Here is an 18779-nt window from a genome sequence, read left to right as displayed (position 1 = left end):
TTTGTTGTCCTAAAGCCATTTTACCACGACTTTGGAAGTATGCTTGGGGTCATTATCCATTTGGAAGACCCATTTGCAACCATGGTGTTTATACTTGCGTATTATTGTTTGTACAGATGAACGTGGTACCTTCAGGCATTTGGAAATTGCTCCCAAGGATGAACCAGAATTGTGGAGGTCGTCAATTTCTTTTTCTGAGGTCTTGGCAGATTTCATTTGATTTTCCTATGATGTCAAGAAAAGAGGCACTGGGTTGGAATGTAGGCTTTGAACTACATCCACAAATAAACCTCCAATTGATTCAAATTATGTCAATTAGCCTATCAGAAGCTTCTAAAGCCATGACATCATTTTCTGGAATTTTCCAAGTTGTTTAAAGGCACAGTCAACTTAGTGTATGTACATTTCTGACCCACTGGAATTGTGATACAGTGAATTATAAGGAAATTATAAGGAAATAATCTGTCTATAAACAATTGTTGGAAAAATGACTTGTGTCATGCGCAAAGTAGATGTCCTAACCGACTTGCCAAAACTAGTTTGTTTACACAACATTTGTGAAGTGGTTGAAAAACTACTTTTAATGACTCCAACCTAAGTGTATGTAAACTTCCGACTTCAACTGTGTCTTATGGCTTTTCAACCTCTGCTATATCGTGGATTCAGAGCTATCTATCCAATAGAACTCTTTAATGCAAGGTTATCTAATGTAAAACTGTAAAGTGTGGTGTACTACAGGGTAGCTCTCTAGGCCCTCGATCAACAGCATTGTAGTTAATCCACAATACTAACCTAAATGACAGTGAAAGGAAGCCTGTACATAATATAAATATTCCAAAACATGCATCCTGTTTACATAAGGCACACAACAACAACAGAAAAATTCCTGAATTGAAAGTGTTATGTTTGGGGCATATCCAACACAACACATCAATTAGTACCAGTCTTCATATTTTCAAGCATTGTGGTGGCTGCATAATGTTATGGGTATACTTGTCATCGGCAAATACTTTTTAGGATATAAAGTAACGGAATAGAGTTAAGCACAAGCAAAAATCGTGGAGGAAAACCTGGTTCAGTCTGCTTTCCAACAGACAGTGGAAGACACATTCAGCTTTCAGCAGGACAATAACCTAAAACACAAGGCCAATTATACACTGGAGCTACTTACCAAGACAACACTGAATGTTCCTGAGCGGCCTAGTTACAGTTTTGACTTAAATTGGCTTGGAAATATTTGGCAAGAACTGAAAATGACTGTCTAGCAATGATCAACAGCCAACCAAGAATGTGCAAATATTGTACAATCCAGGTGTGCAAAGCTCTTACAGACTTACCAAGAAAGACTCAAAGCTGTAATTGCTTCCAACTGTCTGTTGGAAAGCAACTTCCGGGTTGGAGCGAGTGGTCGCATCGGCACTTCGCTCCCGCGGGTAGTATAACTTTTTCATTACATTTCATTATATTTCATTATAGCACAACGGTTTGATTTGTCTAATCTTAGCAATTTCTTCTCAGCTAGCTACATAGCCGTCTTTGTATCAAAGATATTTGCGTAATTATCGTATTTCGCCGTCCTAACGTAGTCTTCACTAGCCAGCTAGCTAACGTCCACTGATTAGCTGCACTGGAGAAACTATTACACTCAACTGAACGACTTGATTAGTGTAGTGTTAGCTAGCTACATAGCTGTCTTTGCTGTCTTCGTATCCAAGATAATTGTGTTGTTTAGGTTTAGAGTGTGTAGTCTTAGAGTGATTATCTTAATTTACCGAGGTTAGCTAGCCAGCTATTTGTCGTCCTTAACGTAGGAGACTCTGCTAGCTAGCCAACGCTAGCCAACGTCTTCTGAATAGAACTCAACAACCCGGTCGCATTCACAGGTAGTATCACATTTTCACTTCATTTCATTACAGTACAACGGTTTGATTTGTTTGATCGTAGCTAGCTACATAGCCGTCTTTGTATCAAAGATAATTGTGTAGTCTAGAGCGATTTTCTAGGTTCGCTAGCCAGCTATTGTCGTTCTTTTAACGCAACGTAACGTAAACAACACTGCTAGCTAGCCAGCTAGCCCCCGAATAGCAACACTGCAGAAACTATTACACTCAACGGAATGACTTGATTAGTGTAGTGTCAACAACGCACCCACTGCCAGCTAGCCTACTTCAGCAGTACTGTATCATTTTAATCATTTTAGTCAATAAGATTCTTGCTACGTAGCTTAACTTTCTGAACATTCGAGACGTGTAGTCCACTTGTCATTCCAATCTCCTTTGCATTAGCGTAGCCTCTTCTGTAGCCTGTCAACTATGTGTCTGTTTATCCCTGTTCTCTCCTCTCTGCACAGACCATACAAACGCTCCACACCGCGTGGCCGCGGCCACCCTACTCTGGTGGTCCCAGCGCGCACGACCCACGTGGAGTTCCAGGTCTCCGGTAGCCTCTGGAACTGCCAATCTGCGGTCAACAAGGCAGAGTTCATCTCAGGCTATGCCTCCCTCCAGTCCCTTGACTTCTTGGCACTGACGGAAACATGGATCACCACAGACAACACTGCTACTCCTACTGCTCTCTCTTCGTCCGCCCACGTGTTCTCGCACACCCCGAGAGCTTCTGGTCAGCGGGGTGGTGGCACCGGGATCCTCATCTCTCCCAAGTGGTCATTCTCTCTTTCTCCCCTTACCCATCTGTCTATCGCCTCCTTTGAATTCCATGCTGTCACAGTTACCAGCCCTTTCAAGCTTAACATCCTTACCATTTATCGCCCTCCAGGTTCCCTCGGAGAGTTCATCAATGACCTTGATGCCTTGATAAGCTCCTTTCCTGAGGACGGCTCACCTCTCACAGTTCTGGGCGACTTTAACCTCCCCACGTCTACCTTTGACTCTTTCCTCTCTGCCTCCTTCTTTCCACTCCTCTCCTCTTTTGACCTCACCCTCTCACCTTCCCCCCCTACTCACAAGGCAGGCAATACGCTCGACCTCATCTTTACTAGATGCTGTTCTTCCACTAACCTCATTGCAACTCCCCTCCAAGTCTCCGACCACTACCTTGTATCCTTTTCCCTCTCGCTCTCATCCAACACCTCCCACACTGCCCCTACTCGGATTGTATCGCGCCGTCCCAACCTTCGCTCTCTCTCCCCCGCTACTCTCTCCTCTTCCATCCTATCATCTCTTCCCTCCGCTCAAACCTTCTCCAACCTATCTCCTGATTCTGCCTCCTCAACCCTCCTCTCCTCCCTCTCTGCATCCTTAGACTCTCTATGTCCCCTATCCTCCAGGCCGGCTCGGTCCTCCCCTCCCGCTCCGTGGCATCCTTTCACTCCCTCCTCTCTACATTTTCCTCCTCTGTCTCTGCTGCTAAAGCCACTTTCTACCACGCTAAATTCCAAGCATCTGCCTCTAACCCTAGGAAGCTCTTTGCCACCTTCTCCTCCCTCCTGAATCCTCCTCCCCCTCCCCCCCCTCCTCCCTCTCTGCAGATGACTTCGTCAACCATTTTGAAAAGAAGGTCGACGACATCCGATCCTCGTTTGCTAAGTCAAACGACACCGCTGGTTCTGCTCACACTGCCCTACCCTGTGCTCTGACCTCTTTCTCCCCTCTCTCTCCAGATGAAATCTCGCGTCTTGTGACGGCCGGCCGCCCAACAACCTGCCCGCTTGACCCTATCCCCTCCTCTCTTCTCCAGACCATTTCCGGAGACCTTCTCCCTTACCTCACCTCGCTCATCAACTCATCCCTGACCGCTGGCTACGTCCCTTCCGTCTTCAAGAGAGCGAGAGTTGCACCCCTTCTGAAAAAACCTACACTCGATCCCTCCGATGTCAACAATTACAGACCAGTATCCCTTCTTTCTTTTCTCTCCAAAACTCTTGAACGTGCCGTCCTTGGCCAGCTCTCCCGCTATCTCTCTCTGAATGACCTTCTTGATCCAAATCAGTCAGGTTTCAAGACTAGTCATTCAACTGAGACTGCTCTCCTCTGTATCACGGAGGCGCTCCGCACTGCTAAAGCTAACTCTCTCTCCTATGCTCTCATCCTTCTAGATCTATCGGCTGCCTTCGATACTGTGAACCATCAGATCCTCCTCTCCACCCTCTCCGAGTTGGGCATCTCCGGCGCGGCCCACGCTTGGATTGCGTCCTACCTGACAGGTCGCTCCTACCAGGTGGCGTGGCGAGAATCTGTCTCCTCACCACGCGCTCTCACCACTGGTGTCCCCCAGGGCTCTGTTCTTGGCCCTCTCCTATTCTCGCTATACACCAAGTCACTTGGCTCTGTCATAACCTCACATGGTCTCTCCTATCATTGCTATGCAGACGACACACAATTAATCTTCTCCTTTCCCCCTTCTGATGACCAGGTGGCGAATCGCATCTCTGCATGTCTGGCAGACATATCAGTGTGGATGACGGATCACCACCTCAAGCTGAACCTCGGCAAGACGGAGCTGCTCTTCCTCCCGGGGAAGGACTGCCCGTTCCATGATCTCGCCATCACGGTTGACAACTCCATTGTGTCCTCCTCCCAGAGCGCCAAGAACCTTGGCGTGATCCTGGACAACACCCTGTCGTTCTCAACCAACATCAAGGCGGTGGCCCGTTCCTGTAGGTTCATGCTCTACAACATCCGCAGAGTACGACCCTGCCTCACACAGGAAGCGGCGCAGGTCCTAATCCAGGCACTTGTCATCTCCCGTCTGGATTACTGCAACTCGCTGTTGGCTGGGCTCCCTGCCTGTGCCATTAAACCCCTTCAACTCATCCAGAACGCCGCAACCCGTCTGGTGTTCAACCTTCCCAAGTTCTCTCACATCGCCCCGCTCCTCCGTTCTCTCCACTGGCTTCCAGTTGAAGCTCGCATCCGCTACAAGACCATGGTGCTTGCCTACGGAGCTGTGAGGGGAACGGCACCTCAGTACCTCCAGGCTCTGATCAGGCCCTACACCCAAACAAGGGCACTGTGTTCATCCACCTCTGGCCTGCTCGCCTCCCTACCACTGAGTAAGTACAGCTCCCGTTCAGCCCAGTCAAAACTGTTCGCTGCTCTGGCCCCCCCAATGGTGGAACAAACTCCCTCACGACGCCAGGACAGCGGAGTCAATCACCACCTTCCGGAGACACCTGAAACCCCACCTCTTTAAGGAATACCTAGGATAGGATAAGTAATCCCTCTCACCCCCCCCCCCTTAAGATTTAGATGCACTATTGTAAAGTGACTGTTCCACTGACGTCATAAGGTGAATGCACCAATTTGTAAGTCGCTCTGGATAAGAGCGTCTGCTAAATGACTTAAATGTAAATGTAATATAACGTATTGACACAGGGGTGTGAATACTTACGTAAATGAGGTATTACTGTAATTAAAATGTCAATAAATGTGCAAACATTTAAAAAATTCACATTGTCAGGATGTATTGTGCGTAGATGGGTTATTTTCTATCATATTTAATCGATTTTGAATTCAGGCCGTAAAACAACAAAACATGGAATTTGTCCAGGGTTATTAATACTTTCTGATGGCATTGTAGGCATTGTACACTATACGCAATGAAAGAGTTAGCTATGTTACTTCAGCTGCATTTCATGACACATACAGTATCTTCCGTCTTTAATGTGAAGGTTAGCCTACTACAATAAAGAAATCTATATTTTTCAATTATTGCACCCACACTGCTCGCGTGCGCCAACGAGCGTCTTCGTTGCCAAGGGCTAAAATAGAAGTCAGTTCTATTTGTGACGCAGATCGCGCTGCAAGTCCTATCTCTCCCATCTCCTCATTGGTTTATAGAAGCAGGTAACCAAAATAAATGTATGTACGTTGGCGCACGATGGCACACACGTGCAGCCGGTTTGGGTTCCGTGTTAAAATTAGATAAACTGCTATACAGGTTGTTAAATTGCTTGACATTGTGGTAATCGCAAGTGATAGACTCATCTCTGGTAAATCTCAGGAAATTAGAATCTAGATCAACACAATCATTATATTTATCGTTCGCTTCATTAATATCTAATGGGTTCAAGACCGTGTTATCAGGGTTGACATCCTGTCCAACTAAGAGAGATACACAGTTGGAATCATCCAGAAAATGGAACAGAAAAATAGAAGTGTATGTCTCACATGTCCAATACAACCATACATTTGTGTTAGTTTTATCAATAGGAGTGAAATTCTTTTGGAATGCACATTGACACAGTCCGCATAACACAACTGAAGACTTCGGCCGTGAACGGGCCGTGAACGGGAGACCCATGGGGTGGTGCACAGTTGGCCCAGGGACATACAGGTTAGGGGAAGGTTTGGCCAAACTGACATCTGTCGCCAGCAGGACGGTGTTTCCTCTGTCACATTGGTGCGGCTGGTTTCCAGGTTAAGTGAGCAGCGTGTCAAGGAGCAATGCGGCTTGGTTGGTTTGTGTTTCGGAGGACGCATGACTCTCGACCTTCATCTCTCCGTAGAGGAGTTGCAGTGGTGGGACAAGACCGTAACTACCAATTGGATCACAAAATTCGAGAAATAGGGGTAAAAGTTTTTTTTTTAAACAGAGAAAAAAAGAAACTCCATGTCGAGTGAACAGGAACTTGAGATGTTTTCAACTTTGGTAGACCAGTAATTGTTGATGAGGAAACATATCCCTTCATTCTTATCTGAAACCGCCGTCTGATCCATACGGAAAATGGAAACGATGTCTGGTTGAATAGCAGTCGAGTGTATCGTTCGTAAGTCATGTCTCTGTAAAAACGATGGCAAACCATTCCCTGATGTCCCTCTGCGATTGAAGCATTGCACTGATGGTATTTTTTTCAGCGATTGGACATTAGTCATCAAGATATTAGGAAGAGGAGCATTTTCATCCTAGCTTGGAGTCCCCCTGTCCCTTCCTCTTTTTCATTGCAGGTGGTAAATCTCGGTCAGCAGCAACAGGTAAGTAATATTTCAGATCAGGGAGGTTGAGAAATAAGTGCGTAGCTTCCGATTCATGACCCAGAAGTGGTTTTTGGTCGTTGAAATGTATTGCACAAACATTCTGAGCAAAGCATGATTTGTTATGAAGTTATAATTACTTACATTTGCTTCCCTCCTAGTATATTTGTCTGTCATTTTTCCTGAAGCAACTCTACAAACTTGGATCGCAGAGCTTCATGGGAGTTTTGGTTACCACTCGAAAGAAAGTATGCATCTCGATTCACTTTGTTTGGAGGACCAACTAGAGGGTTGAAAAGGCACTACGTCTCGCTCAAACTTGAATTGGGATACCACTATGACACGATGGGGATCTCGGGATCGCACAAAACTGAGGGGGAGGACTAAGGGGGTTATTGGAGATAGAGAATAAGACAGATCCCTCTCCTGTTTTCTCCCCTCTCTTCTCCTCTCCTAAATCTACACCCCAAGTCACTGCAGATAATGATAAACCCAGCAACAGATCTATCCACGGGGGACATCATTAAATCTGATGTGTGTGTGTGGTGTGTATGCATTTATGTGCCCCTGTGTGAATGTACCCATATGTGCCTGTGTGTGTATGTGAGTGTGTCCATGCACTTGTGGTTGGTGTGAATCCATGTGTGAATCCATATGAGAGTTTGTTTGTGTGTGTGTGTGTGTGTGTGTGTGTGTGTGTGTGTGTGTGTGTGTGTGTGTGTGTGTGTGTGTGTGTGTGTGTGTGTGTGTGTGTGTGTGTGTGTGTGTGTGTGTGTGTGTGTGTGTGTGTGTGTGTGTGTGTGTGTGTGTGTGTGTGTGTGTGTGTGTGTGTGTGTGTGTGTGTGGCCGTGTCCCGGAAAAGGGAAGGCGAAGAGCGGCATCTGTTTACGAGAACCACTCCAAGTCCAACTGTGCTAGAATCAGTGGAAGCGGTGGAAAAAGGGGCGGGGAGGGGGGGTGGATGAAAGGATGTGACTAATGAGAAAGAAAGAAGCTGATGAGCACTTAGAAATCAAAGGAGGTGGCGGTGGGCCCCACATCTGTCGACAAATTAAATACCACCACACTAGCATGATTTTCCTGACTTTTTCCAGATTTTTTAACACCTGTGCATCACGTGTTCAAGAAGAAAAGAATGGGTAGTGTTCAGTGGGGAGAAAAGTGGGAGTTAATAGTGGGACCCGTTTTATGCTACAGGTTCAGTTGCTCAGAAAATGACAAATCAGGAATTTGGCCTGTAATATTAAACTCATCCCAATCATTCATTACCTTAAGTGAATGAGTGTGTGAGTGAGTGAATTAGGTCTTACCCTAGTGAATGAGCTACAGTAGGCCAACATCATTCACTGAAGGATTAACATTCAAATAGGATCATAGATGCTTAGAACGGGTCTTATAATGCATTATGACTGCATCATAACACATTATATCAGTTGTGCTTCCAAATAACTCTTACTCTGGGAAAGGTGGTGAATCGGTCCAGTTCCTCCACGAAGCAGAACATCTGTAGACTGATGGCTGACATGACTATGAGCAGGCTCGCTGTGAACACCACCAAGCTGCCCAGCTTCTTACCGGGACCAAATATCTTGTACACAAAGTCCTCTAGTGCCGGGGAGATCTTTATCAGACGCACCACTCGCAGTACCTGTGGAGAGAGAAGGGAAGTCTTTGTGAGTGAGTGAGTGAGTGAGTGAGTGAGTGAGTGAGTGAGTGAGTGAGTGAGTGAGTGAGTGAGTGAGTGAGTGAGTGAGTGAGTGAGTGAGTGAGTGAGTGAGTGAGTGAGTGAGTGAGTGAGAGAGAGAGAGAGAGAGAGAGAGAGAGAGAGAGAGAGAGAGAGAGAGAGAGAGAGAGAGAGAGAGAGAGAGAGAGAGAGAGAGAGAGAGAGAGAGAGAGAGATCATTTTGAGGCGAGTGTTCCCCTTTACAATGAATAAATAAGCATTTGGAGAACTTGGAAATAAAGTGCTATACATATCCAATTCTTTATGCAATCCATTTGTCTTTGTTTTATTTGATATATGAGCCAGATTGCTTTGAGAAAGCATCCCAAATATGATAATACCAATGCATTTACTTCATTTTATTGAGGATCAAACCCTATTAGTCTAATAAGTCCAAAAGGTCCGACTTACAAGCAGACCTTCCAGTGAAATGAAACAAAAAGCTTTTCAGAAAACGTTCTTAAGTACTGTACTCCTTCCAATAACCACGGACAATACAATGCTGGTATCTTTGTAAATCCTATGGACATTTTTATGCCAAGAAGTATATTTGGTATGACATGAACGAAACGACTTGGGAAAACAGCACAAACAGATATATAGTTCATGTTTACCTAGTGTAAATGTAACCCAAGGTTCCCAAACCAAATATAGAATACTGGTAGCAGTATAAAAACAACCATTCCAGCCGTACTGACCTCCTGTGTTAACTTCCAGGTGAGTGTCTATAGAGGACAAAATGTAGACTGGTCCCAGATCTGTTTGTACGGTCTTGCAAACTCCTGTGGCGATTGGGACTAGCTTTGGGATCAGGTTAAGACATGTTGTCCGTACTATGCATGTTTCTTTGGACTTCTAAATATTCATTTGTCTTCTTACTGCTCCTTCCCTTGCTCCAAACAGCTGATGCATACTGATTGAACTCTGAATAGCATAATGATAATTGACTTTTTTTGACCCCATCGACCTGTGTTTAACCTGTCTGGTAAGGACGTGGTCAGAGCTCTGATCGTAGATCAGCGAAACAAATCAAACTGCATTTGTCATACGTGCCGAATACAACAGGTGTAGACAAATGGGGCCTACTTTGTAATTGTTATTCTTTCAATTCTCGAGCAAGTCAGATGCATGCATTTGATTGGCTACTGTTCTATCCTGTGAAGATGCTTGAGGAAACAGGTCCAAAAGTATCTATATCCACAGTAAAAAGAGTGCTATATTGACATAACCTAAAAGGCCGCTCAGCAAAGAAGCCACGGCTCCAAAACCGCCATAAAAAAGCCAGACTATGGTTTGCAACTGCACATGGGGACAAAGATGGTACTTTTTGGAGAAATGTCATCTGGTCTGATGAAACAAAAATGTAACTGTTTGTTCATAATGACCATTGTTATGTTTGTAGGAAAAAGGGAGAGGCTTGCAAGCCTAAGAACACAATCCCAAACGTGAAGCACGGGGGTGGCAGCATCATGTTGTCGGGGTGCTTTGCTGCAGGGGGGACTGGTGCACTTCACAAAATAGATGGCATCACGAGGTATATATTGAAGCAATATTTCAAGACATCAGTCAGGTTAAAGTTAAAGCTTGGTTGCAAATGGGTCTTCCAAATGGACAATGACCCCAAGCATACTTCCAAAGTCGTGGCAAAATGGCTTAAGGACAACATCGTCAAGGTATTGGAGTGGCCATCACAAAGCCATGACCTCAATCCTATAGAAAATCTGTGGGCAGAACTGAAAAAGTGTGTGCAAGAAAGTAGACCTACAAACCTGACTCAGTTACACCAGCTTTGTCAGGAGGAATTGGTCCAAAATTCACCCAACAAATTGTGGGAAGCTTGTGGAAGGCTATCCAAAATGTTTGACCCAAGTTAAACCATTTAAAGGCAATGCTACCAAATACGAATAGGGTGTACAGTTGAGGCCAAAAGTTTTGAGAATGACACAAATATAGATTTTCACCAAGTCTGCTGCCTCAGTTTGTACGATGGCAATTTGCATATACTCCGGAAAGTTATAAAGAGTGATCAGATGAATTGCAATAAATTGCAAAGTCCCTCTTTGCCATGCAAATGACCTGAATCCCCCAAAAACATCTCAGCCCTGCCACAAAAGGACCAGCTGACAACATGTCAGTGATTATCTCGTTAACACAGGTGTGAGTGTTGACGAGGACAAGGCTGGAGATCACTCTGTCATTCTGATTGAGTTTGAATAACAGACTGGAAGCTTGATAGGAGGTGGTGCTTGGAATCATTGTTCTTCCTCTGTCAACCATGGTTACCTGTAAAGGACACACGTGCCATCATCATTACTTTGAACAAAAAGGGCTTCACAGGCAAGGATTTTGCTGCCAGTAAGATTGCACCTAAATCAACAATTTATCGGATCATCAAGAACTTCAAGGAGAGCGGTTCAATTGTTGTGAAGAAGGCTTCAGGGTGCCCAAGAATGTCCAGCAAGCGCATGGACCATCTCCTAAAGCTGATTCAGCTGCGCGATCGGGGCACAACCAGTATAGAGCTTGCTCAGGAGTGGCAGCAGGCAGGCGTAAGTGCCTCTGCACGCACAGTGAGGCGAAGACTTTTGGAGGATGGTCTGGTATCAAGATGGGCAGCAAAGAAGCCACTTCTCTCCAGGAAAAACATCAGGGACAGACTGATATTCTGCAAAAGGTACAGGGATTGGACTGCTGAGGACTGGGGTCATTTTCTCTGATGAATCCCCTTTACGATTGTTTGGGGCATCCGGAAAAAAGCTTGTCTGTAGAAAACAAGGTGATCGCAACCATCAGTCCTGTGTCATGCCAACAGTAAAGCATCCTGAGACCATCCATGTGTGGGGTTGCTTCTCAGCCAAGGGAGTGGGCTCACTCACAATTTTGCAAAAGAACACAGCTATGAATAAAGAATGGTACCAACACATCCTCCGAGAGCAACTTCTCCCAACCTTCCAGGAACAGTTTGGTGACGAACAATGCCTTTTCCAGCATGATGGAGCACCTTTCCATAAGGCAAAAGTGAAAACTAAGTGGCTCGGGGGAACAAAACATTGATATTTTGGGTCCATGGCCAGGAAACTCCCCAGACCTTAATCCCATTGAGAACTTTTGGTCAATCCTCAAGAGGCGGATGGACAAACAAAAACTCACAAATTCTGAGAAACTCCATGCATTGATTATGCAAGAATGGGCTGCCATCAGTCAGGATGTGGCCAAGAAGTTAATTGCAGCATTCCAGGGTGGATTGCAGAGGTCTTGAAAAAGAAGGGTCAACGATGCAAATATTGACTCTTTGCATCAACTTCATGTAATTATCAATAAAATCCTTTGACATGAAATGCTTGTAATTATACTTCAGTATTCCATAGTAACATCTGACAAAAATATCTAAAGGCAATGAAGCAGCAAACTTAGTGGAAATTCATATTTGTGATGTGATGACATAAAAGCTGAAAGAAATCACTCCACTCTTATTCTGACATTTCACATTCTTAAAATAAAGTGGTGATCCTAACTGACCTAAAACGGAGAGTTTTTACTAGGATTAAACGTGAAATACTGAGTTTAAATGTACTTGGCTAAGGTGTATGTGAACTTCCAACTCCATCAAGGTCTGGACAGGAGCCACATCCGCTGTGTCCATTGTTAAACCGTCTTTTGACGCCATCCTGCCTAAGAACCTCACTTTAGCCCTGAACATTTCACATTTCTTAGCAGTGAGCATGATGCCATGCTGTTGGTATCGAAGTAGGACTGTTTGGACGTGTGTCAGACATACTCATCAAAGGACTGGCTGTGAACCCCACAGACACTCTTCCATGTTCTCTGGAACTCGGCCGGGGCGGAGCCGAAGGGAATCCTCACCCACTGATATAAGCCCCAGGGTGTGATGAAGCCCCTGGTGAGGAAGCCACTGAGGCTAATCTAACATGTCCTGTATTGAAGGGTTCACTTCTCTGTAGTCTTGCTGACAAAGACAATGGCTGAAAAGTAGGGTGACTTATATTTTGTGATTCAGCCCCTGTTGATTAGATCCTGCAGGTACTCCTTCACCTCCTGGTGTACTGGCTATGGAACAGATATGTAAGTATTTTGTACAGGGGTCTTTCAATCTGATGTGGATTTGGAGTGATGGAATACAGCCTATATCATTCTCATTCCTTGAAAAATCATTACACTGCCAAAAGCATTCTCTTGGCAGCGGCCTGTTGTTCAACGGTCAAGTGATCTGATACTAACGGAGGGTCCCCTGTTTTGCTGTCTGGTGTTAGAGCTAGGCTCTTCATTCGAGGCTGTGGTATCTTCCTGTACTGAATAACATGTCTCATTTTCCTGGATCTGTGTCAGATTCTTCTCCAATGGCTCCACTGCTGCTGGGTACACCACTTAAACAGTATGCGTCACAAACGAGTACAGGGGACTAGTGTGACATTGTGTTAGGTGGTGAAACAGGGATGTAGAATGGAGGAGGAACAACCTTTTACCATGGTGATTAGCACTTCCAGTATGTGTAGACCTTCAGGCAGATGAAGTGAGCTACTATTAGGGGAGAACAACGTAGGCTCTTTCTCAATCTGTAAGTGTGTTCGACGCCGAACAGTGGTATCTTGCCCTGAAGGGAAGAATTGTCTTCCGTCTGCCTGTTTTCAATACGGCCACGTCACACCTTGATGTACCCCCCGAGAGCAGCGTAGTCACAAATCGGCAGAATTCAATCACTATGAGAGCCGCCGCGTTAACCTCAAATTGAAATAACATACCTCAATTAATACGTTTTGTCTGCTAATGTAATATTTTTTTTACATAAAAATACATTCCAAATGCAGCACATTAAACAAATAGCCATGTATAAACACACCTATTGAAGAGCAACATGCTTAATAATGTGATGGAGTGGAGGTGTACCTGCTGTACCTTGAACCTTCTCATAAAACAAATAGGCCTGGATGTGTTATAAACACACCTATTGAAGAGCAACCTGCTTAATAATGTGATGAGTGGAGGTGTACCTGCTGTACCTTGAACCTTCTCATAAAACAAATAGGCCTGGATGTGTTATAAACACACCTATTGAAGAGCAATCTGCTTAATAACCTGATGAGTGGAGGTGTAAATCAAATCTAATTTTATTTGTCACATACACATGGTTAGCAGATGTTAATGCGAGTGTAGCGAAATGCTTGTGCTTCTAGTTCCGACAATGCAGTGATAACCAACAAGTAATCTAACTAACAATTCCAAAACTACTGTCTCATACACAGTGTAAGGGGATAAAGAATATGTACATAAGGATATATGAATGAGTGATGGTACAGAGCAGCATACAGTAGATGGTATCGAGTACAGTATATACATATGAGATGAGTATGTAGACAAAGTAAACAAAGTGGCATAGTTAAAGTGGCTAGTGATACATGTATTACATAAGGATGCAGTCGATGATGTAGAGTACAGTATATACGTATGCATATGAGATGAATAATGTAGGGTAAGTAACATTATATAAGGTAGCATTGTTTAAAGTGGCTAGTGATATATTTACATCATTTCCCATCAATTCCCATTATTAGAGTGGCTGGAGTTGGGTCAGTGTCAATGACCGTGTGTTGGCAGCAGCCACTCAATGTTAGTGGTGGCTGTGTAACAGTCTGATGGCCTTGAGATAGAAGCTGTTTTTCAGTCTCTCGGTCCCAGCTTTGATGCACCTGTACTGACCTCGCCTTCTGGATGATAGCGGGGTGAACAGGCAGTGGCTCGGGTGGTTGATGTCCTTGATGATCTTTATGGCCTTCCTGTAACATCGGGTGGTGTAGGTGTCCTGGAGGGCACGTAGTTTGCCCCCGGTGATGCGTTGTGCAGACCTCACTACCCTCTGGAGAGCCTTACGATTGAGGGCGGAGCAGTTGCCGTACCAGGCGGTGATACAGCCCGCCAGGATGCTCTCGATTGTGCATCTGTAGAAGTTTGTGAGTGCTTTTGGTGACAAGCCAAATTTCTTCAGCCTCCTGAGGTTGAAGAGGCGCTGCTGCGCCTTCTTCACGATGCTGTCAGTGTGAGTGGACCAATTCAGTTTGTCTGTGATGTGTATGCCGAGGAACTTAAAACTAGCTACCCTCTCCACTACTGTTCCATCGATGTGGATAGGGGGTGTTCCCTCTGCTGTTTCCTGAAGTCCACAATCATCTCCTTAGTTTTGTTGACGTTGAGTGTGAGGTTATTTTCCTGACACCACACTCTGAGGGACCTCACCTCCTCCCTGTAGGCCGTCTCGTCGTTGTTGGTAATCAAGCCTACCACTGTTGTGTCGTCTGCAAACTTGATGATTGAGTTGGAGGCGTGCGTGGCCACGCAGTCGTGGGTGAACAGGGAGTACAGGAGAGGGCTCAGAACGCACCCTTGTGGGGCCCCCGTGTTGAGGATCAGCGGGGAGGAGATGTTGTTGCCTACCCTCACCACCTGGGGGCGGCCAGGTGGTCGTCTGTGGACCTATTTGGGCGGTAAGCAAATTGGAGTGGGTCTAGGGTGTCAGGTAGGGTGGAGGTGATATGGTCCTTGACTAGTCTCTCAAAGCACTTCATGATGACGGAAGTGAGTGCTACGGGGCGGTAGTCGTTTAGCTCAGTTACCTTAGCTTTCTTGGGAACAGGAACAATGGTGGCCCTCTTGAAGCATGTGGGAACAGCAGACTGGTATAGGGATTGATTGAATATGTCCGTAAACACACCGGCCAGCTGGTCTGCGCATGCTCTGAGGGCGCGGCTGGGGATGCCGTCTGGGCCTGCAGCATTGCGAGGGTTAGCACGTTTAAATGTTTTACTCACCTCGGCTGCAGTGAAGGAGAGACCGCATGTTTTCGTTGCAGGCCGTGTCAGTGGCACTGTATTGTCCTCAAAGCGGGCAAAAAAGTTATTTAGTCTGCCTGGGAGCAAGACATCCTGGTCCGTGACTGGGCTGGGTTTCTTCTTGTTGTCCGTGATTGACTGTAGACCCTGCCACATGCCTCTTGTGTCTGAGCCATTGAATTGAGATTCTATTTTGTCTCTGTACTGACGCTTAGCTTGTTTAATAGCCTTGCGGAGGGAATAGCTGCACTGTTTGTATTCGGTCATGTTGCCAGACACCTTGCCCTGATTAAAAGCAGTGGTTCGAGCTTTCAGTTTCACGCGAATGCTGCCATCAATCCACGGTTTCTGGTTAGGGAATGTTTTTATCATTGCTATGGGAACGACATATTCAACGCACGTTCTAATGAACTCGCACACCGAATCAGCGTATTCGTCAATATTTTTATCTGACGCAATACGAAACATGTCCCAGTCCACGTGATGGAAGCAGTCTTGGAGTGTGGAGTCCGCTTGGTCGGACCAGCGTTGGACAGACCTCAGCGTGGGAGCCTCTTGTTTAAGTTTCTGCCTGTAGGCAGGGACCAACAAAATGGAGTCGTGGTCAGCTTTTCCGAAAGGGGTCGGGGCAGGGCCTTATATGCGTCGCGGGAGTTAGCGTAACAATGATCCAAGGTTTTTCATCCCCTGGTTGCGCAATCGATATGCTGATAAAATTTAGAGAGTCTTGTTTTCAGATTAGCTTTGTTAAAATCCCCAGCTACAATGAATGCAGCCTACGGATAAATGGTTTCCAGTTTGCAAAGAGTTAAATAAAGTTCGTTCAGAGCCATCGATGTGTCTGCTTGGGGGGGGGGGGGTTATACGGCTGTGATTATAATCGAAGAGAATTCTCTTGGTAGATAATGCGGTCTACATTTGATTGTGAGGAATTCTAAATCAGGTGAACAGAAGGATTTGAGTTCCTGTATGTTTCTTTCATCCCACCATGTCTCATTAGTCATGAGGCATACGCCCCCGCCACTCTTCTTACCAGAAAGATGTTTGTTTCTGTCGGCGCGATGCGTGGAGAAACCCGTTGGCTGCACCGCATCGGATAGCGTCTTCCCAGTAAGCCATGTTTCCGTGAAGCAGAGAACATTGCAGTCTCTGATGTCCCTCTGGAATGCTACCCTTGCTCGGATTTCATCAACCTTGTTGTCAAGAGACTGGACATTGGCAAGAAGAATGCTGGGGAGTGGTGCGCGATGTGCCCTTGTCCGGAAGTCTGACCAGAAGACCGCTACGTTTCCCTCTTTTTCGGAGTCGTTTTTTTGGGTCGCTGCATGCGATCCATTCCGTTGTCCTGTTTGTAAGGCAGAACACAGGATCCGCGTCGCGGAAAACATATTCTTGGTCGTACTGTGAGTTGACGCTGATCTTATATTCAGTATTTCTTCTCGACTGTATGTAATGAAACCTAAGATGACCTGGGGTACTAATGTAAGAAATAACACTGGGTCTCGACCCCGCCCTGTGCAACTGGGTACTGGACTTCCTGACGGGCCGCCCCCAGGTGGTGAGGGTAGGCAACAACATCTCCTCCCCGCTGATCCTCAACACGGGGGCCTCACAAGGGTGCGTTCTGAGCCCTCTCCTGTACTCCCTGTTCACCTTGACTCTTCTCATAAAACAAATAGGCCTGGATGTGTTATAAACACACCTAATGAAGAGCAACCTGCTTAAAAGTATGATTAGCAGAATTGTGCCTGCTGCTCCTTGACACTCCTCATACAATACTTGTCCTGTGTCATTGCAATCATTGTAATGCAGTACAGATGTGCATTGGTCAGTCTGTTCATGTGTTTTTCTCTTCACAATGTTCATGGTTGACAATGTTGATTCACAAGTATATGTGCTCATAAAAAAGGACATCACTGTTTAGCACACACTGCTTCAGAGCTGGGTTCTCTGTGTCAGGGACCATTTTCCAGAAGTGGGAAAGACCGGTTCCCATCTCAGCTTTCAGGGTGTCATTTCCCAGAAGCTAAACAACTTCACATTCCACTGCAGCACAGTCAGAGGAGAGGCCTGTGATAACTGGGGCCAGAGAAGACACTGGGACTTGGAAGGGGTCTCAATTACATGGAAAAACTCATTGTACTCCTGTACATCTTGGAATCTGGATTAAAACTCCCCCCTCGGCTCCTCCAACACTTCCACAAATACATTCTAGTTGAAATTTGCAAAAGTTCTGGTCATCTGCGGTGACTGCTCTGAGTTTTGGGAAGTACACAAACTGTCTGTCAGGTAAGAACAGTGTGGTGATTTTGTTTTGAAACTTTGTGACGACACAGTATGTTACCTACAGGGATTAAATTGAAGGGTTAAAAGTCACTCTGGGAACAACCCATTGTACAATCTTACATTCTATTCTAAAATATATTTTGTTCACTCCCTATCCCAATTCCACCCCTGGTTATATGGATTTGTATTCACTTGGAGATTGAGATTCAGTGCATTGGCAGGTGAGGTCAGTCAATGTGGCATACTTTAATATCCCATTCTGGATTCTCCAAGTCTGGCTCGTCTCTCCCATTGGAGATTGAGATTCAGTGCATTGGCAGGTGAGGTCAGTCAATGTGGCATACTTTAATATCCCATTCTGGATTCTCCAAGTCTGGTTCGTCTCTCCCCTTGGTTGAGAGGCATTCGCAGATTTGGGGGAGGAGACTCAAAAACTGCTCAAGTACTCTGCCATGAGATGTACATTACCAAGTCGACATTTTCTGTCCCTTCTCTTTGGGGCTCCATCAGGGCACACACATGCAAGATTGTACCAGTTCAGATTGTTCCCATTCATAAAGGTCTGAAGTGCATTCAACAGATCCGCTCCTCCTGTTTCACTTTGCAGTAATAAGCACAATATTTCTTTCCGATAAGACGTATCTTTAGGGGACCGGACCCATACGCATAACTGAGCAAAGTCACAAACATTTGTGCTTTCGTCAAATGCTAAGTTGAAACACGGAGCCAGTAATATATCCTCGTTTAGCTGCTTACCAATGTATTTTCCTATATCTTCAACCCTTTTTATTAAGGTTGTGTAAGAAAGTTGTAGTTAATGTATTTGGTTTAGAATAGCATGTTTGCTAGTGAAGTCTGCACATTATTTATGCTGAAGACAAAAAGCACTCTTTCACTATGTCTGCAAAGAGTAAAGGCCTTCTTATGCCAAGAAGCATGTAATCTCATATCAATTTCTCTGCAGCAGAGGTCGATCTGTTCATCAAAAGTCTTGTT

The 18779-nt window shown here is 45.3% G+C and overlaps 1 protein-coding gene across 3 annotated transcripts in view; it reads right to left on the bottom strand.

The window, feature by feature from the left end:
• The window catches only part of nalcn (sodium leak channel, non-selective), a 286480-nt gene that overhangs the window by 127138 nt on the left and 140563 nt on the right, over window positions 1-18779 (bottom strand). For all 3 annotated transcript variants that reach the window (XM_046358989.1, XM_046359008.1, XM_046358998.1), the window contains one exon: window positions 8389-8580. In XM_046358989.1, coding sequence (XP_046214945.1) covers window positions 8389-8580 — 192 coding nt within the window. The remainder of the gene's footprint in view (window positions 1-8388; window positions 8581-18779) is intronic.

Source organism: Oncorhynchus gorbuscha, linkage group LG01 (genome assembly GCF_021184085.1).
Source record: "Oncorhynchus gorbuscha isolate QuinsamMale2020 ecotype Even-year linkage group LG01, OgorEven_v1.0, whole genome shotgun sequence".
NCBI lineage: Eukaryota > Metazoa > Chordata > Actinopteri > Salmoniformes > Salmonidae > Oncorhynchus > Oncorhynchus gorbuscha.
Note: the sequence above shows the minus strand (reverse complement) of the source record. Positions and strands in the feature narration are given on the sequence as shown.